This window comes from Mchenga conophoros, linkage group LG8 (assembly GCF_057382185.1).
Source record: "Mchenga conophoros isolate Kocher_MC1m ecotype Shallow Benthic linkage group LG8, M_conophoros_male_GT1.1, whole genome shotgun sequence".
NCBI classification, from domain to species: Eukaryota; Metazoa; Chordata; class Actinopteri; order Cichliformes; family Cichlidae; genus Mchenga; species Mchenga conophoros.
The window spans coordinates 28,304,767-28,330,844 of NC_140533.1; the positions used below are offsets into that span (position 1 = coordinate 28,304,767).

The 26,078-nt window shown below is 41.4% G+C and overlaps 2 protein-coding genes across 2 annotated transcripts; both read left to right on the plus strand.

Annotated features, from left to right (window-relative positions):
- The first annotated feature begins 3,989 nt into the window (after positions 1-3,989).
- st6galnac (ST6 (alpha-N-acetyl-neuraminyl-2,3-beta-galactosyl-1,3)-N-acetylgalactosaminide alpha-2,6-sialyltransferase) lies at positions 3,990-19,058 on the plus strand. Its single transcript, XM_085285469.1, has 10 exons — positions 3,990-4,137; positions 5,057-5,376; positions 9,859-10,141; positions 13,423-13,588; positions 14,991-15,165; positions 15,274-15,412; positions 15,500-15,603; positions 16,333-16,416; positions 16,653-16,752; positions 17,104-19,058. Exons 2-10 carry the CDS (start codon positions 5,240-5,242, stop codon positions 17,272-17,274), a joined length of 1,359 nt encoding a protein of 452 aa, XP_085141595.1. The 5' UTR covers positions 3,990-4,137; positions 5,057-5,239; the 3' UTR covers positions 17,275-19,058.
- A 1,432-nt stretch (positions 19,059-20,490) lies between these two features.
- LOC146568988 (uncharacterized) lies at positions 20,491-25,583 on the plus strand. Its single transcript, XM_085285470.1, has 2 exons — positions 20,491-20,637; positions 22,667-25,583. The coding sequence occupies exon 2, from the start codon at positions 22,703-22,705 to the stop codon at positions 24,053-24,055; it is 1,353 nt and encodes a 450-aa protein (XP_085141596.1). The 5' UTR covers positions 20,491-20,637; positions 22,667-22,702; the 3' UTR covers positions 24,056-25,583.
- The last annotated feature ends 495 nt before the right edge of the window (positions 25,584-26,078 follow it).

A 26,078-nucleotide genomic window follows, 5' to 3' on the forward strand; every position in this document is an offset into this window, starting at 1 on the left:
AGACACGATGGAGTCCACATAATGAGGTTAAATTGCTGTCGGTTTGGAGCCTGAAATGATTTATTGACGCTTTCTAAACGTTTAATTACAGAATTTAATGCTTGAAATATCTGTAGACCAGTATTCCAGCTGTTACCACCCCTCCCATTCCCTCTCGTTAAAAACCAACTGGGAAATTTTTCAGTCGTTTCAGCTGGAACAATGCATGCACTTCTCCAACCAGCTCAACTCAAACTGTGAGAAGCATGTTGACTGTTGTTTCTCACTTAGCTTGGCTTAATTTTAGTTACATAAAATGTAACTAAGATTACATTTTGACAAAAATAAAAATAGTTGTTGTAGTTTAAACTGAGGAGTTTACTGAAAGTGTTTGGATTGTAATGCTTGCTCTATACTTCTTATATTCTGACCCTGATACTAATAATAATCTAACACCAGAGCTGTCATTTTAAGTAGAAAGGAGAAAAAAATCAAGTGTAAGGAAACATTTTTAAGCAGAAACTAAACGGGAACAAACAAAATTACTCTGGAAGTACTCTGAAACACAAAGCATTATGTAACTCAAGTGTGAACACTTTAAAACCTTATTGTTACAGTTTTCTTTCAGTGCCACATCGCTTACACTTATGTTTCTGCTTTAAAACCGCTGTAGCAATTTTAGCCCCTGCCTCAGTCAAATAGACTGAGGCTATCGGTCATCGGTCAGGAATGCCCATTATCTGCCCAGAAGTGTCTGCAGCTGTGATATCGAATCAAACAAGGACGTATGTGCAAGTGACTGAACTGATACGCCCAGCTCTCACCCTCCCACACTCTGAGGCAACGCTAAAGAAGGTCTTGGCGTTTTCAGATGTGCATTTGATAAAGTTTTGTTCTTCCCCTGGTTTAAGCCAATCCAGTCCAGGCCCTTTGCAGTCCCATTACAGCCGACGTCCTGCGGATTTATGCTGGCTGAGATTCTGTTAACATGTGAAGAGAAATATTCCACTATTTCATTAGTACAGTTATGCAATAACTAATAACAATTAATCCTCTCAGAGAATAAGTGTGTGTCAGGTGATGATGGTCAGCAGACCACAGCGGCTGTGCTGCCAGAGGCCTGACTGAAATGACGTGTAGTAAAGTGCAGAGTTGTTTTTTCACTTATTGTATTTAGTTTCATATTGTCAGCTTAAAGGTGGAGCTTCTTGCTTATTTCCACCCATCTCATATTTTGATTGAGGAGGAGGGGGGAGTGGGTGGGATTTTCCATATTTAAGTAGGGCAAACGTTTTAGCTTTTAGCAAAAGTAAGAGTACTCATGCAGAACCATATACATGCATATCACTTAAATGTGGCTTCTCTAGATGGTTTTAATGACTTATATGTCCCGGCGGAGTGCGCCGATAAGTTTAGTTTACAGGACCCAGAAGCAGACACTGAAAGGCGGAGTTGCTGGCTGAACAGAAGACGATCCTTTATTTGGATGTTGGCACATGAAAAAGCATGAAGCTATGAAAACTAAGAAAACTGTGAACACTCGGAAAACTAAAGGACTAAGAAACTCAGTGAAAATACTACGACAAACTATGAACACCGAGTAAACTATGACAAAACACTATGGAGACGCAAACAGACGACCTGACAACGAAACATAGAAAACAGAGGACTTAAATACACACATGAGGTGATCAGGGGAAGTCGAGACACACGAGGAAACAGCTGACAAGGATGAACATAACGATGCACAGGAAATGTAAACTCAAACAATGACATGAAAACTGGACTTTCAAAATAAACAGAAAAACATGACAAGACAGAAACATGACACAATAAACAACAATGGGAACATTAACACACGGGAACACCACTGACACACATGAACCTAATAACAAGGCAGGGGAAGGGAACCTAAATACAATGAACAAAGAACATACTGGACTCTTACAACATAACACAGGAAACATGATGAGGCAGACCAAACAACATGGGCTTCACACATGAGACATGAAACAAATGGCAGGTGAGACCAAAGCCCACGGAAAAGGGGAAATGCAGGGATCAATAACAAAACTATAAGGCTGAGCCACTCGGGGGTTTTACAGGAGCTAGATGAGCTTAACCCAAACGATAAATGACAAAACATGAAGCCTCAAGTTCTAACTAATAATACAAAACAAGAACCTAACATTTCCCCATACTAACAAAAGAAATGTCTGGATGTCTGGAGTTTTGATCTCCTCCATACCTGCTTCACACCCTGGAGGACGGGGCTGTGGCCCCCCCACACTCCCTAGCAGATCATTACATGGAGAAACCTTTGGAATGCAAGCATGCTGATCCACACAGGTATGCACACATGGGTATTCACAGACGCGGACTAAAGCTTTCTTGGCTGCTGCCTCAAAGCACACTGTGCGCTGTCTATCTTGCGTGCTGCACAATATCGTTTATTATTTAGTAAATATTGATATCTATGACTAGCTAGTTTATTGTGATGGTGCTTTGTTTTCTCTATTATTATGTTGCTCTTTGTTGTTTGCTGTCTCCTCTGTTTGTTTTTTTTGTTTGTTTGTTTGTTTGTTTTTTCTCCATACAGGTGACCCAGGAGTTCTTTTTTTTTTTTTCTCTCTCTTCCCCCCCCTTCTCACCGTCTCTTCTCCCCTTTGGTTTTCTTTCTTTCTCTCCCCCCCTCTCTCTCATTCATTCCCCCTGTCCTATTTATTAAAAAAAAAAAAAAAAAAAGACAAAGGATGAACTGAAGCTCTGCCATCACGTAATGTCGCATACTGCTGTTTCTGATGTCATTTAAAAAAAACAAAACAAAAAAAACAAAAGAAATACACAATATATCATGAACTCAAAATGCTGGGTGACAGACCCAGCCCATGACATTATATAATCCTTGATAGCTTTATCTATAATAATAAACCATCAGATATTAGTATTCTAGTAACTAGAGCTTTAAAATAATGCTTCTGAGTAAAAAAGAAAAAAGGTAAATACAACTGATATATACTAACTCACATCCATGCCCGAGTGCTTGTGAGAGTCGATTTGGGTTGTAGAGTGCAAAACAAAAAGCGAGCTTTATTTAAAAAAACTGATTCACGAAAGGTACAAAACTAGGAAAACAAGAAGATACTGGAGAAAAAGGAAAAAACAGACAAAGCAAGGTTAAAAAAAACAGACAAGAGCAGACCAGGAAACAAGACAGATGACATGAGAAAGGAAGTGACAGGAAGTAACTCCACGAAGATAAACTCAACATGAAGATGGAGAGGTCAGAGGAACTGGAGTAAGTTGAACCACAAACGAGCAACAAAGTCACACAGGCTGTGTCAGGCAGTCTGATTCATTATGGTTGCACTTCAAATATCCTAAATTACGGAGCCCCCCAGGGGACATGGGAGAAAAAAAAATTAGGGAGGGAAAAAAAAAAATTAAGACGGACTTTTGCGAGATCTCGCAAAAGTATTGCGAGCGCTCGCAAAAGTATTGCGAGATCTCGCAAAAGTATTGCGAGCGCTCGCAATAAGTATTGCGAGATCTCGCAAAAGTCCGTCTTAATTTTTTTTTTCCCTCCCTAATTTTTTTTTCTCCCATGTCCCCTGGGGGGCTCCGTACTAAATAAACGTGGATGAGGAGCCTCGTGAGATTTTCTTCACTGCAAGAGATCCAAGCAGAGAAATAGATGTGACTCAAATGGGGCTTTTCTCACTTCTGTGCAGGTACATGTAACACACACACAAAACTCGTGACACATGTTGGACACCACATTCTGCACCATGCCAACCACAGGAATCAAATGTTAAGACACGCTGCATGAGAGCTCGTGCATCAGGGCTTTTGTCAGTGTAGACAAGCTGATCTGTTTTCCTCTGAGTGTTTCTGAGCTGCCTGCTCATGTCTCACTAACTTTATTGCTGCCTGCAGTGGGTTCCCTCCCCTCCTCTCGTGCTCTGGAGTTCAGGGGGTTGACCAATTGCCAGCAGCTGTTGCTCATTTCACAATGGTCCCGCCCATACAGTGCAAGGCAGGCAGCACAACCGCTTCACAGTAGATGAGCAATAGAGAGCTAAGTTAGAGGAATATGTCTCCACTGTGAGCAGCAGAAAGGAAATACTTAGAGCAAAGGAAACAGGAGCTCAGCTGCTGGTGAGTGAAGCTTCATGTTCTTCATTTCTCAAAAGCATTCAGAGGTTTTTTGAAGAGGTTTCTGTTTCTCAGAGTCCTCTCATTAAAGGAAGGCAGATTGAGTCATGATTTGTCACAGGCTGATGCTTTTTGTTTCCTCTTTGATATTTTGCTCTAAGTCTCTGTCAGACATGTTATGAATTACTGGATGACTTTTGCGATGTTTTACTGTGTAAAACCTCCAGTTTCTGGGGTGTGGAAGTGCTCATTCGCTCTGTTATAACTGCTATCAGAGATGCTGGAGTTTATCACATTCTTTCCATTCCCCATTTAGAGACTCAGCCAGCACTCCCACATGCCTAGGAACCTCTGTCTCTCTCTCTCACACACACACACACACACACACACACACACACCAGTGGACGTATTGATCAGTTTCTGGACTTGAGAGACGTTTAGTGCGCAGACTGAGTTTATTACAGAGGGGTGCAGCTCACCGCTCGGTGCTAATGCAACTTCTTCTAAGAGTTGGAGAAACATGTTGAGTTGACTAAAGCACTAAAGACGTCAGTTTCCTGTAAGATAACATTTCTGGCTTCCTGTATTTTTCAGCTGAAGCTATCGTCATCCCTTCCACTCCCAGCCTCTTTATTTTTCCTTTTAAACTTTGCTCAGCATATTTTTAATGTGTGAAGCTGTAGTGTTTCCTCTGTTTCCTCTCTCGTCTGTAAGAAGACTGTAAGAGCAGAAAGTAGATAAGCAAGAGCAGGATGTAAAAGGAGATGAAGATTGTGACCCTGAGCTTTGTGTTCAGGGGCATGAAGGCAAAGACTTCATTAAAAAGGGATTATTTGGCACTCTGACGCTGAAAGATAAAGTTTCCCCTCCTGAGTCTTTACCCTCGTTCCAACTCTCTCTTTCTGTCTGCCTCTTGCTGTAGCTGTGTTGAGAGAAGCTCAGAGGAGAGCCCAGATCCTGTCGTGGGTAAATCCCCCGCCGTCGACACTCGTAGCTGCCCTGTAGAGTGGCACAGCGTTCACATCCTCTTGCTCCTCATGTTCCTGGGAGCTGAGTGGAGGGCAGGGCGAGGAGACGCAGCCTGCCGGCCAGAGTCACGAGCACCATGATTGGGATGGGGCTGCACAGGAGGCTGCTTTTTGCCATGCTCACGGTCTCGTGCGTCCTTATTGTCTACATTCTGGCTTTGACCCTGGAGAGGCCTCTGGTGCCTCTCTACGACTTCATACAGAGGGCGAGCGGGTGAGTTCAGACTTTTACTTTGAATCTCAGATATGATAAGATGGATATGAATCTTCTTTGACTTGTAGACATTTTTGTGCATCATCTTTACACTTTTGGGGGCACACAGGAGTACAGTTAGATCCAGCTTATCGTGTTTCACCTGCTGAAGATCAGAATAAAGAGGGGACAAAACTAAAAGTTGCAGCTCAGGCCTGAGAGGGAAAAGTTACTGAGTGTCACCTGATGACTTGAACAAGGAACTAACTGCCAGGTGTGGATTTCAGGAAGGCAACACAATATTTATAACATGTGCACCTGACACTTTCTCTAAAAGAAAATGCTACAATCGGCAAGGCAACAATACCTCTGATGAAGAAAGACACCAATGAGTTTATATAAACTCCAAGATATGAATGAGTATAAATATTGGTCTGCTCAGTTATGGTTAAAAACGGAGTTATTTTGGTCAGTATGGAGATTTAAAGCATGACATCCAAACACGTTCGATGCTCTCAGAAGGGAAATGGGGGACCGATGACACGTTTGGGATGTACGTGATGGAAATTTGACACATGTGAGCAGTTAAAGTACAGAAACCGAAGGCAATGCTCGCATATTCAAGCAGGTTTATTCTCCCAAATAAAAGCTATGAAAGCAGCCTGATATTGGACTGAATCCTTAATTCGTTAAACCTGATTCTCATGTCTCGAACCATGCGGGCGCAAGAAAGGACGTGAGATAAAATCATGACAATATGTGCGTTCGTTCAGTCATGATGATGCTGAAGAATTAAAAGCAACGCAGAAAGCCGAGAAGCCTCGCCGCATTACACGTCACGATGTTCTGACTGGACTTAACCAAGGCTTTCGTTTACATCACCGGCCCTGAATTCTCAAAAAATATCCAAGACATTTAAAAGCAAAAAACATTAACAAAGAGTTGGGCTCAGTTTCAGATCCCCTCGTACTTTATTCCAGGGTAAAGGTGCAGCACATTTTAAGAACCACACTTTCCCCCTGCATCTGTAAACCATTCAGAGAACACGGCCATAAAGTGATGCACATGATGACCATGATGACCAGTGATAAAATCTTAAGTACACCAACTGTTATGAGGACGCATCAGAAATGCTTGCAGGGCAGTTAAATATGTAACACATTTAATGCTGCTGAGTACGAGTAGCAGAAAGGAACCAACCTTTGGACTTCATCAGGGTCTTTGAGCTTCTTCTGGGCGTGGCCCTTATCAAACTGTTGTCACAAAACTACTGTTAACAACAGGAGAAACACTCAGAGCAAAAAGGCCATAAAAAAGTGCAAGAAGACATTTATAATACTCATATAATCTCAAAGTAATAGATAACTCTAAAAACAAATTTTTATTGCTGTTTATTAGTTTTACGAATTCTTCGTCACTCTTAAACAAGGGTCAGTGGATGCCAGGATGTTTGTCACTGGATATCCTGGGTATGTGGAAGCCCTGAAAAACTTGTCTTTTTAATATTTGCATTAAGAAGAATAAAAATAGAAATCTAGAGACTGAGACATGTCTGTATTATAGAGAAAAAGCTTCTCATTCAAGGTCCAAGAAGGGTATTAAGAAGTTAAACATTAAGCAGCAAGCACAGACATATCCCAGGTTTACTCCCATGTCCCAGTGTTTTGATACACTGGTGTTACTACCGGCACGAGGAGCATTACAACAGTGATTCCCACAACATCTGCCCCATTCAGATATCGTATGATCTTTTTTCTTTAAATGCAAGTCTTTAGAGTTACAGATGTTGTTGCTGCTAATGATGTTTTAAAGTTCTTTATCTTTAAAAATATTTTGTGTGCATGACGACGTTCTTTTCCCGGTCAAAACTGGATGTGTGGAAATAAAACTGATGCTTTCCAATCTGAACTAAATTTATGGATTTTTTATCTTTTTGAAGAAGCATAAAGCTTCAGTTTCATTTCAGCTATTTAATCCTTTTGTTAGAAACAGGAAACTCTGGTGATGACGCGAGTGAGTTATTAAACAGGATTGCCTTATCCACTCTCAGCTCCCCCGGACATGCACACGATTGGACAAAAGGGGACTTTAACACCTGAAAATAAACTAAACATGACCAGTTAATTCACCTTTATGTGAAAATCAGGTATTTATCCATATTGTGCACTGAAAATATGGTGCTACATACCTCTTGAATCAGTCGTCTGGATCGTATTTTCCAGCTAAACAATATTTTTAAGCCTCAGCTGCTCTTGCATTTTCCATCCTGAAATTGACACTGCCTAAGAATTTGGTACAGTGACCTCCTTGTAAAAGGGGAAAAACTGAAGAAAAGGCGGCTTTCCCTCCCTGAACACTGTCAGGTTCAGACAACAGTCCACATGCAGAGCTGTATCAGACGAGGCAGTGAAACTGGTGTGAAGGGTTAAACTCTGAGATCATAAGTGGTACGAGGGGTTTTCTGTAACCGGCACTTATCCCCCTCCCTTCCACTTGTATCATTGTGGTTTCAACAAAGGAGCCACACAGCACTCCGGCCACACTAATGAAAAAAATCCCCTGGAGTTATTTCACTGGAGGTGGTCTCTCTCACACACGTATGTGAAATGTAAGCTTTGTAGCGACGGGCAGCGGTCCAGGTTTAAAAAGCCGACGGGTCCACATTAAATGCATTAAATCGAGGGGGTGGAGAAAAGATGGCTACTTTCTAAGGGGGCTGTTTGAGACACTCGGGAGTGAGTGTGGGCTTTTTGAGCTCAGAGGGCTCTGATTTAAAAAAAAAAATCTGAACGCCTTTTGTAAGAGTCATAATGTGAATGTCCTCTTCACTCGCCTGCAGCTGCTTTAGTCTGGAACTGGAGGTTAAGATCATGAATTTAGACGCTGAAGCAAAAGATATTTTACAGCCATTGGTGTTAAAGCCTCATGTAGAAACGTGAAATGGTCAAAGAGCAGAAAACTGAAATCCCCATAAGATGCACAAAGGGGCCCTGTGCACAGAGACGTAAAAGGCCCCAATTCCCACCTTTGAGACTCCCTGTGATGAGTGACGACTGCTTTACAGTCTTTTTTTTTTTTTTTTTTTTTGTCTATTTTGAAGTCAAAAGATGACTGCTCCTTCTAAATGCAGTCGTTTATATTTGGCAGTGTGGCTCGGTGACACCGGCACAGAACAGGAAAGCATAAAAGATCAAATTAAATATGTACTGAGTCCAAACAATACCCCAGCAGCTGTGGTGTCTGTGCACGCTGTGTAAACACAATTGATTAGAACGATGAGTTAAGCCAACCTATCCGGGTGGAACTCTCCCAGTCTTTTATTAACTTTATTCTGTTGGAGGAGTTTGCAGTTTGTCCTGTGACTGTAATGTGGCAGTTAGTGAGGCGCAGGGGTGGAGGAGGTGGTTGCCAAGCAGCTTGCAAGCTCAGCTGGGAAAATTGGACTAAAATGGAGTAACCGGATCGCCCTGTACGAGATTCACCAACTGAGTATGTCAGGATCTGAGCTTTGACTCTGAAATACTTGATAAAGACGTCCAGAGGCTTCCCGATAGTTCAAATAATCAGCTAATGCTTGATGCTCGGAGAAAACAAAGTATTGATATATGAGAGGATGTTTTCTTTAACAGAAACGTGTAAAACACAGAGCAACCACCAGGCTCATGAAATAATTATACCACAGTTATCGCAATGTCACACTGTAGCACACAGGATTTTACGGTGATCAATGAGACTTTTACATCTCATGACTTTGGTTTGTTGTTTCTCCTTATGTTACCAGTTACTTGCCAAAAATAATATTGATCAAGAGTACAACAGAGTAAAAATATCATTTTTTATTATTGAAATCTCTGTTGGCTCTTTCCACCTGCCTAAGTGTGATCTCTTTCTGCCTTCCTCTGCTTTACAACAGCACACACTTTGGATTAGTTCTCTTTTGAAACATGACACGTAAAAGAAACATTTGAGTGTGGGAAACCTTCACCAACCGAGTGAGGAAAGCACAAATGCTCTGAAAAGACATGAACAACAAAAGCTGGGACTTTGTCCTCATGTAGGCGTCAACTTTTTATTGTGTGGATTATTTTAGTTGTTTTTGTTGATGTGGGCGTTTTTGCTTTGATTTCACTTCCAGGATTATCTTAAATATGAAAAAAAAAATCCTTCCAAGCACTTGAACATGCGACTTCCCGTTTTGTGCATTAAATGGAAAAAAACATGCTCATGCACGAACTATTTCCCTTTATCTATGCTCATGACATTTTCAAAGAAAACTGTTTAAATGCACACATAGAAGCAGCTCGTATCATAAGATGACCCTCAAACCCTTTAATTTCATAGCTCATGTATTTGAATTTTTGATTTTCATATTTTACTCTGGGCTGCGCTCTCTTAAGCCACAATAGGCACATTAGTTGGAAGTTGAAAATAATGTGGAGCTGTCCTTTGACTCTTGCTTGGTATGTGTTACATATGTGTCGGTAACTCTTCTGTCTCCCGCAGCATCTCATCCGAGGAGCCTCTCAACAATGCCCACTTGACCTTCCTGCCCCCAGTGCCCAGCTCGCATCCAGACAGGGATGTAGGGAATTTGTTCCTAAAGCATCACAAAGTGCAAAAGCAAGACCTGGATAAGGAGACATCCAAGTCCAGATCTGATGATGCCAATAATAAAACCAGGATCGATACCAAACGGCCTACAGTGAAGCCTGCTCGGCCAGCCAAACCTACGGACCCTCCCTTCATAGGAGACTCGTACATGAGCGAAGACGTCCCTCCGCAGACGGTGAGTTCTCCTTAACTGTGCTTAGTCTGCTGGCTTTGATTTCATCTGCTGCTGAAAATGAAACCCCCTGAGAGCAAAACGTTTATCTGATTTCAGCAGCTGTCAAAGAAATGTTTGCTGTTTTTAATCCAGGAATCTGAAATCTAATCTGTCTATATTTTACAGGCTGTTTTCCCTGTGACATGTGACATATATGTCTGTGCAGTTTGTCCTCTGACTGTAATGTGACAAATCGAGACGACTGTGTGGATGTCTCGATTTGTACAACTTCCTCTACATTTGCTTCTTGTTGTGCTTCTTCTCTCCTTACTGTGCTGTTGTACAGGATGTAATGTTTGCGTGGGTCCTGCATGTAGCCCTGCAAAAACACTCAAAAGAACAGGACAACATGCAGAACAGCACAATCAAAGACCTCAGAATGACAGGAAGTGAAACCGCATGCACTGATACACAAAAATATTTTCTCATGTTCAGTTGACATGGACAGTATGCAATTTGGCCACAAATAGAAGCGCGTACTCTACCAAATGAGTGTCATGTTGTTTCCAGTGAATGGTAAACGTGCTGGTACTTCCTACTCAGCTTAACACTCGAAGCACTTTCACCCACTTCTACAGCACTTTTATCTGTGGATGTGCAAGGTGAAGCTCAAGACTTTACGATCTGGCTCAAGGATATTTTGTCACGTAGACAGTTCGAGCTGGGGATCGATCCAAAAACAACACGAACCATGATTTCCTTTGGGATTAATAAAGTATTCTGATACTGTGGCTCATTCATGTTTTAAATAAACAGCAATTAAGCTCCTTGGCAACAGACAATATATCAGACCTTCATATTCACAAAACCACACAAACAATAAAGGTAAACATCATCGTTATGGTGACTGACTGAAGTGGTGAGAAAAAAGCCAGCGGGTAATAAAAGTTGTAATTTGAACCCAGTAAACCAGCGGTGCCCATCACATGACTTGGTTTATCATCCCTGCAGCACTGTCACACATCTGCTTTTATTCGGGGCTGAGATGTCATAGGGCGGCTGCCATGGTTACTGGGTGGATCTGTTTTTTCCAGTAAATGTTTAGTAGAAATATGTTTCATGTGTTTTTGTTTGTTTTGTTTTTTCTTTGTTTGTTTGTTTTTATGGAGCCTGACTTCCACATTTCCTCACTATGAGCACAGACTCATGGTGTCATGAGGATGGAGGAGTGTAAAACAGATTAATTATCAACTCTGACTGTTATGGATGACATTGCATATTTTTGTAAGACTTTAATGATGAGGCCATATCATAAATCGCCTCTGTCAGTGCGCCCCAGGGCAGCTGTGGCTACAATGTAGCTGCCATCACCAGTGTGTGGATGACTGAATGTGTAAAGCGCTTTGGGGTCCTTGGGGACTAAGTAAAGCGCTATACAAATACAGGCCATATACCATAAATGATGATCTGTGCAGACATTGTAGTTAATGATAAATTTAACAAAGACGGAACAAGAAAGATTAAAACCATGGTGTACTACCCCAGAGGAAAAATGAAACAAAGGAGCCACTTATACCAGAAGCAAGAATACAAAACAAAGCTGCTGTTATTGTTGAGAATCTAAATACTGAACAGCAAGTTTCAGGCCATAAATAACATGACTAACATAAACGGACTGCAGAGACAGCCAAGGAGAGAAGACGCGATCAAGATAAACTAGTTGATGCATTTCTTTATTTTTATGCCACTGCATTCATTTTAGAGGTAAAGGTTGGATATTATTGGCTTTAACTTAAAAATGTTACAGCACAGGAGGTGTGCCTGACATAAAGAGCTCTGGTGGTAGCACTACCATGCTACTGGTGGTAGTGCTACTGATGCACTAGGATGTGACTGTGGTTCAGGGGGTTGGGAAGCTCATCTGTAACTGGAAGGTTGCCGGTTCGATCCCCCAGCTCTCTCTGCTCTCTCTGTCCTGGGCAAGACACTTCACCTACCGCCTACTGATGGGGCCGATGGCAGCCTCGCTTCTGTCAGTCTGCCCCAGGGCAGCTGTGGCTACAACTGTAGCTGCCTCCACCAGTGTGTGAATGTGAGAGTGAATGAATAGTGGCATTGTAAAGCGCTTTGGGTGCCTAGAAAAGCGCTATATAAATGCAATCTATTATTATTATTATTATTATTATTATCCTTTGACTACGATGACTGAGAACCTTCACAGACTTATTATTATTATTAGTTATTAGCATGTAGCTGTTGTTTCTGGTACAGTTTACTGCCATGTTCCAGAGAACTTAGATCATCACTGCCTTTCTTAAATTGCGAAACTTATTCAGTCATGTTTTCTTATTAACAGAGCATTTGTGTTGAATGTTTTATTTTTTTCTTTGGTTTTTATCGGTTGAAATTAATGCTTTCGATCCGACTCGGGTTGCTTCATTTTTCCTTTGAGGCTACTGTTATTGTGATATAGATATCTGTAGCTGTATAGACGACCCTACGCTGTCATTTTGGTCTCTAAAATAGCGTCTGTTGCTTGAGGGTTACCCAGCAGCCAAGCTGATATATGTAGTGAGTCAAGTTTATTAAGATGCCTGAATAGATAAGAAAGCAGGCGTCTGTTGCTCAGGCGATACACCTTTATCATCCACTAAAAGCGCAGATCGGTTAGATCAGCAAGTTACTGAACAAAGAGTGAAAAGCTTGTGCGCACGAGCATGTGTGTTGAAGTATTTAAAGTATATAAATAAAGAGCGATGTGACTGTGCATGATTGGCTGCAGCGTGCAGTATGAGGCACTTTTAAAGCTCTTAGTTTCCTGGACTATCATCCGCTCACTTTCAGTGGGTAGATTTTCTTTGAGCACCCTTCTCTGATAACATCTGCATGTATTTTCTTATCTGTTATTTCCACTCTTGTATTTCACTCAAACAGAATATTTCTCCTCCACTAACATCTACTTCCTTGTCTACATGTGTATATACTTGTAAGGTTTTTGTTTTTTTTTTTCATCAGCAATGTCTGCCTCTGTGTGTTACTTCATGCCTCATGCTGGATGAAACCTCCAGCATCTGTCCTGTCGTTAGCCCTGTTCTCTCTCCGCTCTGTAATTACCAGGCAATTGCGCCCAGTGAGACTCTTATTAGGAGGTCAATATTGAGGGTGAACTTCCTGCCGAGTGAAAGTAATGATGTTGGCTTCGTAATGATTGTGAGGGACGTGCAGTAACTGCATTTAGGTCTGGAGGTAGGAGCGTCTGCATGAGGTCTGATAACAGTTATGTTGGTGTCTGCTCCACACAGGGCTGTCCAGACAGCATCCGAAGTCGGGTGGGGAAAACTGAATTTGGAGAGCGATTTCTGGAAAGTATTCCAGTTTTGCAGTGGGCCAAACACGTGACACCCGAACAGCACCGGCGTCTGAGCCATTATCCTGGAGCACATGGCTGGGGAGGGATCGATTACGACAGTGAGATTTTGATTTTATCTAAAAAATTTCCTTTCATTTCATTGATTGCTCCTTTTGAACTCTCCAGTTTCTTGTGAAACTTATTTTATTTTAGTTTAACGTTCATGATGGAATGCAGCCATCACAACTCTGCAATTTTTCTCTACCCAACCAAATCAGTCTTTTTTTTTTTTTTTTTTATCCTCACCTCCGTGTTCAGATTTTTATTCTTAGGCTTTATTAAAGCAGCTTTGCATGAGTCCATGATTCAAAATAATCTTGTTTATCTTATGCTGGGCCTTGGTGCACCCACACACCACCCACCCAGTTCCATATAAACACATCCACACTGTGACATCAAAGAATTTTAATAAAACTGTCAGGATCCGACTGCTTAGATCAAACCTGAGCTTTTGCCTCATACTTAGACTGACATCATCATTTGTAGCTTTGTAACATCCACCGTTCTAACAGCTCATAATGGGAAAACAAGGAAAATCGGTCAAAATTCAACTAATTGTATTATTATTTTTTAATATAAAGCTGGATTTGCCCCAGTTCAAGATGAGGTGCGTATGTGTCCTGGCTTTTTTGTTTGTTTGTTTGTTTGTTTTATTTAAACATACATTGACATGGTCCTGAAAATAAAAGTATTTACATTTTATTTTGAAAAAGGAGTGTCTTAGAGTTATTTATTATATAAAACAGACAAAAAACCCACAAAACTGAAAATGTAAATACAGTAATACACCATAAATTTACAGTAAATGTACATCAATACATTAAACAATTGTTCAGGCTGAATAATCCACAATAACTCTCTGGCAGGAAAATATCCTCCTCCAACTCTGTCTTATAAGAGCCAGATGTAGGACTACAAGTACTTCTGGATAATTTCATTGAGGACATGCTGGTCTCATCACAGCACAGATGTTTATCATAGAGATAAAAGCAGCTTCCTGTCTGTGTGCCCACATGGAGCCTCTGGGATTTTTTTTTCCTGTTCTTTCAGGACAATCCATCCATCCGCTTCCGCTTATCCTTTTCAGGGTCGCGGGGGGCGCTGGAGCCTATCCCAGCTGTCATAGGGCGAGAGGCAGGGTACACCCTGGACAGGTCGCCAGTCTGTCACAGGGCCAACACACCGGGACAGACAACCATTCACACTCACATTCACACCTAGTAGCAATTTGGATTAATCAATTAACCTATCCCCACAAACTGTGGGAGGAAGCCGGAGTACCCGGAGGGAACCCACGCAAACACGGGGAGAACATGCAAACTCCACACAGAAAGACCCCGGCCTGATGTTGGAATTGAACTCAGGACCTTCTTGCTGTGCGGCAACAGTGCTAACCACCGTGCCACCATGACGCCTATATTAAACAAATCTTAGATTTAATCAGTTCTTTTGTGCCAACAGCACTGGTGGAAACACTCTCTGTCCTCAACTCACCTGCTAATTGGCAGATGTTGGACAACTGGAAGGCTCCTGGCAATAAGTCGGCGTGCAGTCGCTGTGCAGTGGTGGGGAATGGAGGGATACTGAAGAACTCCCAGAAAGGGAAGGAGATCGACAGCCATCACTATGTCTTCAGGTCGGTCCTGACGCCTTCCTTCCTGCTTCCTTTCATTAATAATGAAAATATAAGAAAAATAATGCTGATTCTATTTATTATGTGTCTCTGGATTGTTGTGGTCTTCAGGACCAATGGGGCAATCATTAAGGGCTTTGAGGAGGACGTAGGGTCTCGGACCACCCACTACACGTTCTCCACAAACACGCTGATGAATTCCATGTTGAGCTACGCAGGTGTCGGGTACAGACGACCCCCCGTGTCTAAGGTGAGGACGGAAATAAACATCTGTCTTTATTAAGTGACGACGTTAAAACGGTCTTGTCATGCTCGGCTGCTCCCTCCTCTCAAACAGGAAACGCGGTACATTTTCCTGCCGGATCACGACCGAGATTACCTGCTGATGAAAGCGGCGGCGACGCACACCCTGGTGGACAGGGGGCGTGAGAAGGGCAAAAAGTAAGCGACACTTTACAGACTGCAGCTTCAGTCCTGTTTTCTTCTGCGTTACCCGTTTTTAATTTGATTATTATCAGCATCAAGGCCCAAGGAGTGGAAGCGTCCTCAGGGTTGGTCCACTACCACTAGCAGGAGTTCTCCACACTTTATGAGGTTTTATCAAAGATTTTCTTAGGACACAAGCTGCTTTTTCACTCATTTTCAGTCCAATTGTTGTACCTGACCTTGTTCAGAGGAACAGTCATCTCACCAGAGAGCAGAGCAAAAGGCAGAAAACATCCAAAGAAGAGCTTTGAATGTCCGTCAAGAAGCCTGGAGAAGTATTTCTAAAGACTACTGAAAGAAAGAAAGCTGAATCGCAGAGCTCAGACTGTGTTGAAGAATAAGTGTGGTCATAACAAATATTGACTTTCAAGCTCATTTAAATTGTACAAACTTGTTTTTTGCCTGTATGTCTGCAACTCAAGACTTGCACAGCCAGCTATGTTTGTGCAGAGGTGCAAAAACGGAGTCTTACTTTTTGGAAATATGATTGCTGAGATGAAGCAGATGATATTTCCTGCAGACAATCCAGCAGATTAAACCTGACTAGTCTGTATTTGTTTATAATGTCACAAGATCAAATATGTCAGAAGCGTCACTGCTCATCAGTGATCAGTTCTTTGAATGTTAATACTCGTGCTCTCCAGCAGTTGTGGTGTTTTTATAGTAATGCCGTATTTCCTTCAGTCCAGTGAAGTACTTTGGTGAGGACGTGTCAGCAGAGAAGTTGAAGATGTACCATCCTGATTTCATCCGTTACCTCAGAAACAGGTGAGCAAATTCTCACTCGTGAAAGCAGAGCTCGTGTTTCAAAAGCTGTAAGTGGGATTAAAGGAGAAGCAGCGACTGAAACCAGAGAGAGCTGCTGAGGGAAGATCCCCACGCAGCCACACTGGGCCACAGAGGTCACCGTGTGAATGTGTGTGTGTGTGTGAGAAACTTCAAGCTTCAGTTCCTGAAAGGCTCACAGCGCAGGTTATTCATGTTTTGTGATCTTTTTGTTTCAGATTCCTCAGATCCAGCACTCTGAAAACCAGATTCAAAGACATCTACCGTCCATCAACCGGTGCCACGATGCTGCTGGCGGCGCTGCACACCTGCGATCAGGTACATTTCCAGCAGTCTGTTGTTTACTTATCAGGAGACAAGGCCGTACTTGCCCGATAGCGTGAGAATGTTTTGACTTTGAGCAGCTGAGCTGCAGAAGCATGTGCTGCATTTCTGTTAAATTGCTGTGTGTCAAAAAGCCTCCACAGAGTTATGCTTTTGATCTTTACTGTGGTGGCAGCGAGCCTTATACATCGTGTCCAGATTCCGTATCCGGTTAATTGCACATGTTAAACCTGTTTTCCAGCCTGAGGAAATGAAAATGAGCCAAGTGGGTCAAATTGAACTAAAACTGGCATTTTGCAGTTTACGTGTCACCAGATTCCTAATCTGTCTGTCTTTTGATTATAGGTAAGTGCGTACGGCTTCATGACCCCAGACTACAAGAAATACTCAGACCACTATTACGACAAAAACTATCACCCTGTTGGCTTCTTCGCCAACCACGACCTGCGTATGGAGATGAATCTGTGGCAGCAGCTGCACAAGGCCGGCCTCGTACGGCTCTACATGCGCAACTAAACGAGGATGATGAGAAATTTCATCACTCCATCTGCACGCGGCTCACCAGCATAGTCACAGGGAGACGGGATGTGCAGAAACGTGGGACTGTGCCCGTCTCAAAATGACACTTCACAACTTTCTGAAATAAACGCAAAACCAGCAGATGATTTATTTTCATGAAGGAAATGATGATAAATTTGATTTCTAAAAGACAGCTGCTGTTATTGTTCACCAGAGAGGTCACAGTTATGGGTCTATTATTTGTTTTGCCTCTTTTTAAAGGAATCTTTCTGTGCTGGGAAGCATTATTCTGGTGACTGGTAGGAAAATGGATCTTATGTTAATTTAAAAGAAAGAAACGATTTTTGGATTAAGGGACCTGCTGGTCTGGACCACACAATCCTGTGACGGTAAATCCAAACGGTGTAAGCTGTGAGTCACAATCTCTAAGATACTGTCAGACTGTTAAGATGCTTTCAACAACCTCAAAGGGGAGCTCTTCTCCTCCTGCTGCTCCTCATCTTCTGTCATACACGGGCTCTTCCAGTGTTTCACTTACCTGCTGGTTAAACCATCTGTTTATGAGGGGCAACCAATAAGAAGAAAGGTGGCTCGAAGGAAGCTAACGTGGTTCATTTCAAACAGAGAATAAACTGAGGGGCTGCACCAGTGTAAGATTTACTTTGAACTGTGCTACTCTGGTAGAGTTCAAAATCACGACTGTAAATCTGGGAATCTGCAGAATTTATCAGCTTTAGTTGGAGTTGAAACACTCCAGATATGCTATTTTTTTTAAAGTGTTATTTCCTCTCTTTGAATAGATGGGCACAGATTCTTGTCTAGTTAAAGAGGGAACTGATTTGCTATTGTAAAAGTTTGATTGTTTTAAAATTATTTCATTATCTCTGCAGACAATCTGTGGTGATTTATGGTAATATTTGGCTTTCCTGTGAACCTTTCTGCTGCTGCTACAAGCTGAACTGGAAATTGTCCCTTCTGTCTTGTTATGTATTTATTTTTAAACCAGCAAACCACCAAACAGTTGTTTACTCTGAGAACTTTAGATCGTATCATACGATCGGTCTCTGGCAAAGCTCAAGTCATTATTGTTTGACACAGCGAGACCACTCTCGAGTTGGCAACGTGCTTAAAATATCCCATCCCCGCGGCCAGAGCACTGCTGGCAGTGACCACGGGCCATTTTTATGAGTTTTCTTTTTTCTGTGAGTTTACTGTGGAATGAAAAGGGAAATAATTCACTGACTGTGACTTTAAAGCTCACAAACAAATTAAGTATTTAGTTTAAGGGACGTAATTTATTCTCATTTTAAACATATTTTAATTTCTTTTTTTAACACTTAACTACACTTTGTGGCCTCTACTGGACTTTCAGTGCCTTCAATGTGAAACAGCAGTTTGGGTTAATTACTGTAAGAACTGAACTTTATTGCCAGACTCCTTCAGCTCTGACTCATCAGCTTCCATCTCTGAAGTGACCGTGGGGGGGTCTGCCCTCGACTACATGGATGTACTGTCTTCAAGCTTAAAGGGGATTTTATTGTATTTTATTAACAATACTACAAGTTTTGAAGTGGAAGGAAGGTAACCAAACCAAAAACGGTCACATCAGGGAACGTGTGTATTTAAAAATTAGCCTTCTGTGTTATTAAATCAGTGCAGAAAAAGCAATGCAATATTTCCAGCATTTCTGCAAACTGTAGAGGGGAAGGAGACTTCTGGTTTATATACGGTGCAATGATTGATTGTGATTTTTAAAAAAAATTAAATCCATATCTCAGTGAGTTTGAGTCTTTCTGTCATAACCTGAGAGTTTGGTCACACTTTATTTTACAGCTTTGATTAATTTTTTTCTACCAAAGATCAAGAGGAAGGTTCTAGAAATTATCATTTAGTGTTACTAATTATAAAATGGAGAATTTATTTATTGGTCTGTTTTCTTAACTGCATTTTCTAATCCTGGGTCATGAGGAATTCTGGAGCTTATCCTGGACTGGTCACCAGTCTATCACAAGCCTCACACAGAGAGACTATTCACACTCACGGCCAGTTTACCCAGCAAGCATGTCTCTGGACTGTGGGAAGAAGTCATGCAAGCACAAGGAGAACATGCAAACTCCCCAGACAGCAGGCAGATTCAAACCCAGGAGCTGTTTGCTGTGAGGCAACACTGCTAACCACTGTTCCACTGTGACCCAGACAGTATTTGAGAGCTTTTCAGACATTAATCAGTCTTCAGCTGCCACGCACCCTTGTATAAAGTCAGTATCATGTCTGATTGCACAGAATAGCCTATGACTTAATAACATGCAGTCCAATTTTATTTCTATAGTACCAAATGATGACAACAACAGTCACCTCGAGGTGCTTTATTTTAAGGTAAGGACACTACAATAAAACTAGAAAGTACAACAATGAAATGACCCCCTGTGAGCAAACACCTGGTGACAGTGGGAAGGAAAAACTCCTTTTAACAGGAAGAAACCTTCATCAGGAGTCTTGCACCACCTTTTCCATGTTGTTCTGTTTTCTCCACTAAATTTTGTACGCTGTAACATTTATCTTAAAGCTTTAGTTACTTCTATCCTAAAATCTCCAAAATTCTAAGTACCAAAATATATTAGCTCTATAAACATTCAAAATGAAATATTAATTAATGCATAATATCATGATTCTGCATAATGAGCACGGTTTCTATAAATCTTTTGGAATATAAAATTAGAATTATGCTGATTTTGGCTGCATGAAAGCCAGAAATTTGTGCCCCAACAGGCACTGAATGATTGTTTCCAACTTTTTGAAACAAGTCTTTTAAACTAAATTACACATGTCTCTTGTGAGAAAGATATCTATTCTTTAACTTAAGATCTGATGTGACATAGGGCCTCTAAACGTGCTATTCCACCTTGCTGATATGCATTGAGAATAGCTGTGTGTCAACACATAATGTGTAAATGCACTAAATTGGCACAAAGCCATCAGCTAAAAAAATGAAAGAATGTTTTCTTTGTTGTTAATTGTTTAATATGTTTTAAATTTACACTCATTTATATTTGAGGTTATCGTTATTTTAAATGAAGTTTTACTTCAAGATATTTTTTGTCATACTGAGTGACATACCATCCCACGCCTTTTAACCGGCGCCAAAGGTTTCAGTTCATACTCCAATCCAGAAGGTGGTGCTAACGCACCTGAAGTCAGCTCCCCGTGCACTGTTCACCAAAGAAGAGCAGCAAAAAGGAGACAATAAACGAAGTGGATCTTCAATACCGCAACACTGAGACGGTCTTTTGAATTAAACCCAGAAATTAAACCCCTCGAAGTCTATCAGCACCAGGGGATCGATTAAAAACGAGATCGCTGGTAAGAAAAATCAGATTTAACGTGCAGTGACTCTCCGGGAGGAAACGGCTAGCTGCTAGCTCATCGTAGGGGGTGGATGAAGAAAAGAGTTACACAAAAACGGAGCATCTCATCTCTTGTCAATCCCAAACGGCACACAAATGACAAAAGACCATAGTTCGGCTATTTATTAGTTAATAATGAAGTATTAACGCGAATGAAAAAGGCGGAACCCAATAGCGAGGATTGAAGCGGATACCCGGACGGTTTACAGCGCGCACACAGCCAAGTTATTTTTACAGTAAAAAATCTCTTTTTATTCAGTCTGTGACAAAAGCCGCGATGAAACGCAGTATTTGGGCGCTTTTGTGGATTATATAGGCCCGAATTAGATGAGCTGAGCCTGAATTGCAGGCCGCAGCCGCAGGGGGGAAGAGAGCAGCTGGCGAGTCGGACGGTTTCCAGCTCTTTGTCTGAACCGGAAGTACAGAAACATTGACATCCTGTTGAGGCCGATCCCCCCCCCCCCCCCCCCCCCCCAATCATGATTTTGTTTGGTTTTTTTTAGACTGCAGCAAATCCAGTATTATCCAATATTATCGTACTTTAACGATTATTAATAAACATATGAAAATACAAACAAATGAAGAAAAATGGCACCTCAGAACTTATTACATATCCAAGGATATTGCAGAAGTCATTAATCTGGTGATTTAGCCTAGTTTATTCCTAGTTTGTACTCTGTGTTTCCAGCAGTGTAAAATATTCATCTTTTTATAAAGGTATAAAAACATGGCACTTCCACATTATTTTAAACTGAAACTCTGAACATAACCTGCTCCCAACAATTTGTTTTATTCTGCTGGCTGCAGATTTGGTGCTGTTTAGTGTTTGAGAGTAAAGAATAATATATAAAAACAGAATTCAAACATAGGGTTATGTACAAGCAAGTAAAGTGTAGGTTAAGATCAGATGATGCTCATAGAACAATAAAATTGTTTGCTGTTGAGGATCTATTTTTATTACTGATGCTCGTCAGGGAAACACAAAGACTTTAGAAGCTACTGAAAATCTTTAGACCCTCCCACTGATTCCCCAGAGGTCTGCAGCAGGTACCACAAAGCAGGATTTTGTATTTCATACCCCTAACCCTACAGATTAGAGATCAGCACGTATGAAATCTCTGCCTACTGACCAATCAATTCACCATGAAATAGCGTCATCATTCCTGGAAGATCCCTTGGACCTCTGTGTGTGAACAGTAGAAGGTTCTAAAGAAATAAATGCAATTTTATTTCGTGCCTGTTTTTTTCCTCTTGGTAGCAAACAGTTTTACAATTTCATTGTTTTACTGGCATGATCCTAAAACAGGCCATGTAAACTGTACTTGCTGATCTCATATTAAATTTGTACGTAAACTGAGCCTATGCTTGAAGTCAGCTTTTATATTTAATCTGTACTCTCAAATGAGTCTGCAGCTGATAGAAAAAAAACTAAAACTGCTAGGAGCGAGCAGGTTTGATTTAAATCAGCTGGAATCACCACATTTTCACTGATTCTTTTCTTTACAGCATGTTTTATGTGTGCAATTTGTTAAGCCGTGCTTTACTAAAATCACTGACTAAAGTGAAAACTGTGACTTGCTTTGTTACAGGAAACTGCGTGTATTAATTTGATGATTTAGAAAATGTACAAATGTTATGCTTGATTCTAATCTGCTGCCGTTTATCCTGATCATCAGTGTTAGGAAAAGTGAAAAAGCCTTCAAAATTGATGTGCAGGGAAAGAAGCATAAGCATCATATTGCATTCAGGGGCGTTTCTTAAGACGTAATGTAGAAAATCTAGCCTTAGTTTGCCTATCGGCCATTCATTAAAAAATAAGAAAAACAAAAGGAATAAAAGTGTTCTGCATAAAATTGGCTTTGCTTTTTTATGGTTAATGCTACATTTTTGTTCAGCCTGTTGAATTACTGCTGAGAATCTGCTCTTCAGCTGGATTTAACTGTCGACACAGTTACATCCCTAACTTGTTCCTGTTTTTCCTGCAGATGTTTAATAGCTGTCGGTGATTAAAGAAGTTCCTCATGAGTGAAACCCCAGTCTGGACCAGCATGAACCCGGAGACCCTCCACATAAAGGAGGAACAGGAGGAAATCTTGACCAGCCACGAGGAACAGCAGAGTAGTGGTCTGGAGGAGGCGGATATCATTAAGGTCATAATCACTGCAGTTCCTGTGAAAACTGAAGATGATGAAGAAAAACCTCAGTTCTTACCCTTTCATCAAAGCCAAGCTGAGGACAACAGAGATACAGAGCCTGAGAGCGATGGACAAGAACCGAGCAGTGACCCGGATCTTCAAAGTGAGTTTAAACCTGATGCTGATGAAAAGGCTTCAGACTATTCTGAGACTACTGATGAGTCTGGACCTGAAAACGAAGACAGCGATGGCGGCTGGAAGGAGGGCAGGGCACTGGAGTCGGACTTAAATATGGATGGGGACTGTAATGCAGCAAAAAAATTCTTAAGCTGCACTTTGTGGGGTCAGCAGTTTATCTACAAGCAGTGTCTTCAGAAACAGCTGACATGCCATTCAGGAGAAAATCCTTCCAGCTGTTTGGTTGATAACAGCTGCGAGGTAAAGCAAAACGTAGATTCCCAGGTGGTGGCCCCAACAGGTGTGAAACAGTTTATCTGCGAGTTGTGTAGTGAAGTATTTTACCGAAAATCAGAATTTAAGAGGCACAAGAAAATGCACAACGGGGGGAAGGCATTCAGCTGCGACTATTGCGGTAAAGGATTTAACCGAACATCAGATCTCAGGACACACATGAGGGTCCACACAGGTGAGAAACCCTTTAGCTGTAGTAGCTGTGGACAGAGATTCAACCAAAAGATACACCTTAAGACGCACATGAGAATTCACACCGGAGAGAAGCCGTTTGTTTGCGAGGAGTGCGGTAAAAGGTTCAGCCAGCAGGGAAATCTGACAACTCACATGCGAGTCCACACCGGAGAGAAACCGCTAGCCTGCGAAGACTGTGGGCAAAGGTTTAACCAGCAGACGCATCTTAAGGCACACATGCGAGTGCACACAGGAGAGAAACCCTTTCAATGTAGTGACTGTGATAAAACGTTTAAACGAAAGACGCACCTTAAGACCCACATGAGAGTCCACACTGGAGAGAAACCTTTCGGTTGCAAGGACTGCGGTAAAAGGTTTTACCGAAACACAGATCTTAAGACTCACTTGAGAGTCCACACGGGAGAGAAACCGTTTGGATGCGACGAGTGCGGCCAGAGGTTCAACCAAAAGACGCATCTTAAGGAGCACATGAGGCTCCACACGGGAGAGAAACCCTTTCACTGCAACAAATGCGGCAAGAGATTTAATCGTAAGACGCATCTTAACTCACACATGAGAGTCCACGCAGAATGAAAACGTCAAGGCTGCTTGGTTTGTTGTAAGAGATTATTTGCCGTGTGGAGGCAAGTCTGCAAGAACCACAGCATTTTTTTTATTGTCCTGTAACGTTTACGTTTTTTAAGCTTTCTTCAGTGCGTAGTTCAGAATATTTTAAACAAAATGATATTTGCTTCATCTGCTGGATGTTTAATGAAATACTAATGCTGAGGCTTCTTTAGTTTCCCTAAGCTAACCTCAGGTTTTGTTATTTAAAGAACTCAAGTAGAAAACAACTGTACTGTTACTAAAAACACTTAATTTAAGCCTGCGCTACGTATTAACTCTCTGTTGGGCTCTGTTGTATGTCAGTCCACACCAATACTTGTGCTCGTACAAAGACTTTTTTATAATGTGTTTTGATGTTTAAGCAGTGAGTCTGAATGAAACTAATCTGAACAGAAAACATAATTTAAAAACTGTTATGGTGGATTATTATGGTAGTCCTTATTAGGGTTGGGCAATTGGACGAATATATCGACTAGTTTTACAAGGGCGATTTATTTATTTGTTTGCCCATGAGCAAGTTTGCTAATAATGATGGAGCTAATAAAAGCAGTCAACAGAAAAAAATAATAGCGCTGTTTTAACAGCACCCTCTTTCATCTGCGAGCAAATGCCCCCACCTCAGCGTGCGCCCAAGTGCTTGTTGATGTGGCTGCAGAAGCTGTTGATAGCCTAGCATACTCAGCCGGATGGTGGACACGTGCATGCTCATGCAAGTTTGTCGTGTTTGAGTACTTTGCTCGAACTATACGTCTGCACAAGTGGCACACCGCTTTGGTTATATCCTTAGGTTTACCTCTTTCATCTGGTTTAAGGCCAAAGAAATCCCAAATTGGCAACTTTTAATTTTTTAGTGCTGTCAGCGTTAACACTCCTTCATCATGACTAACGCGATTAACAATTAACCCATCTGGAGCACAGCCTGAGTCAAAATCCCTGAAATATCTCTGTCAACGCATTTCGGCAGTTTGTCCTAATTTTGTTCATTCTGCGCTCCAGATGGGTCGAGAGCGTTAAAAATTTTAATCGTGATGACCGCGTTTAAGCCGTGTTAACGCTGACAGCGGTTTTTTGCTTTGTTTTTTTGGAAATTAGTTCATCCATGTTTGAACTTCTTCTGTGGTGTAAACGTGCATGATTACATGGCCCCGCCCATCAAGACATCTGCGCACGCACGAATATATGGCCCATCGGCGATTGTTGGACTGACGATTGCCGGTTGGAAAATTTTTACATATCGCCCAACCCTAGTTCCCATGTAGCATCACTAAACGAATGTTTTTTTTTCTTTTACTATGTGCTACTGGCAGGTTCACTGAAAAATACTACTTTGTAATATAATATACATTTCAGCCAATCCTGTTTGTAAAATGTATGTACTGTAATGTAAATGACTTTCAGATTCAGCTGCCTGTTGACGAGAACACTACTACATGTACTGCTGTATTTGCATGTTGTCTCTCAAAGTGTTTTATTAAAGGTGTGTTCCTGTAACGCATCAGAATGTTCTCAGACTTACCTTTTTGTTACAGTAACAGCATATGATTCTTCTTCTTCAGTGTTTTGGTGAGACTGTCCTCAACAAAACAGCTGGATTGTTTTTGTTTTTTTAATTAAAGCTGTCATTAGGACTAGTTAGATCTTAAAGGTAAGTGCAAAATATTGGCAGAACTCAAAATCCTGTAGCCTAGAGACTAGAGGAGCTTGTTAACATTTTCCAACGCTACCCGGATGTTGTTTTAACAAGTTTATCAGCATGTGAGGTCAAGTCATATAACCTTCATTGGATGTAATAATATCAAATATTTGCAAAGCACTTAAAAGTTATAAAACCACACATAAAGATGAATACATGTTCCACATGGGACGGGTGGGCAAAAAGAAGCTTTTGACCTAACTAAAGCTAAAGTTTAGTTAGGTCAAAAATTCAAACTATAAATGCTCGAAAGGAAACAGGCTATTCGTGTCCAGTGAAGGGAATCCAAGGAACAGC

Excerpts from the sequence above, each read along its gene's own strand:
- st6galnac (XM_085285469.1), top strand. The coding sequence starts at position 5,240 with ATGATTGGGATGGGGCTGCACAGGAGGCTGCTTTTTGCCATGCTCACG. Across the intron at positions 13,589-14,990 it reads GGGAGGGATCGATTACGACA|CACTGGTGGAAACACTCTCT; the intron begins GTGAGATTTTGA and ends TTGTGCCAACAG. Across the intron at positions 15,413-15,499 it reads GACGACCCCCCGTGTCTAAG|GAAACGCGGTACATTTTCCT; the intron begins GTGAGGACGGAA and ends CCTCTCAAACAG.
- LOC146568988 (XM_085285470.1), top strand. The coding sequence starts at position 22,703 with ATGAGTGAAACCCCAGTCTGGACCAGCATGAACCCGGAGACCCTCCAC.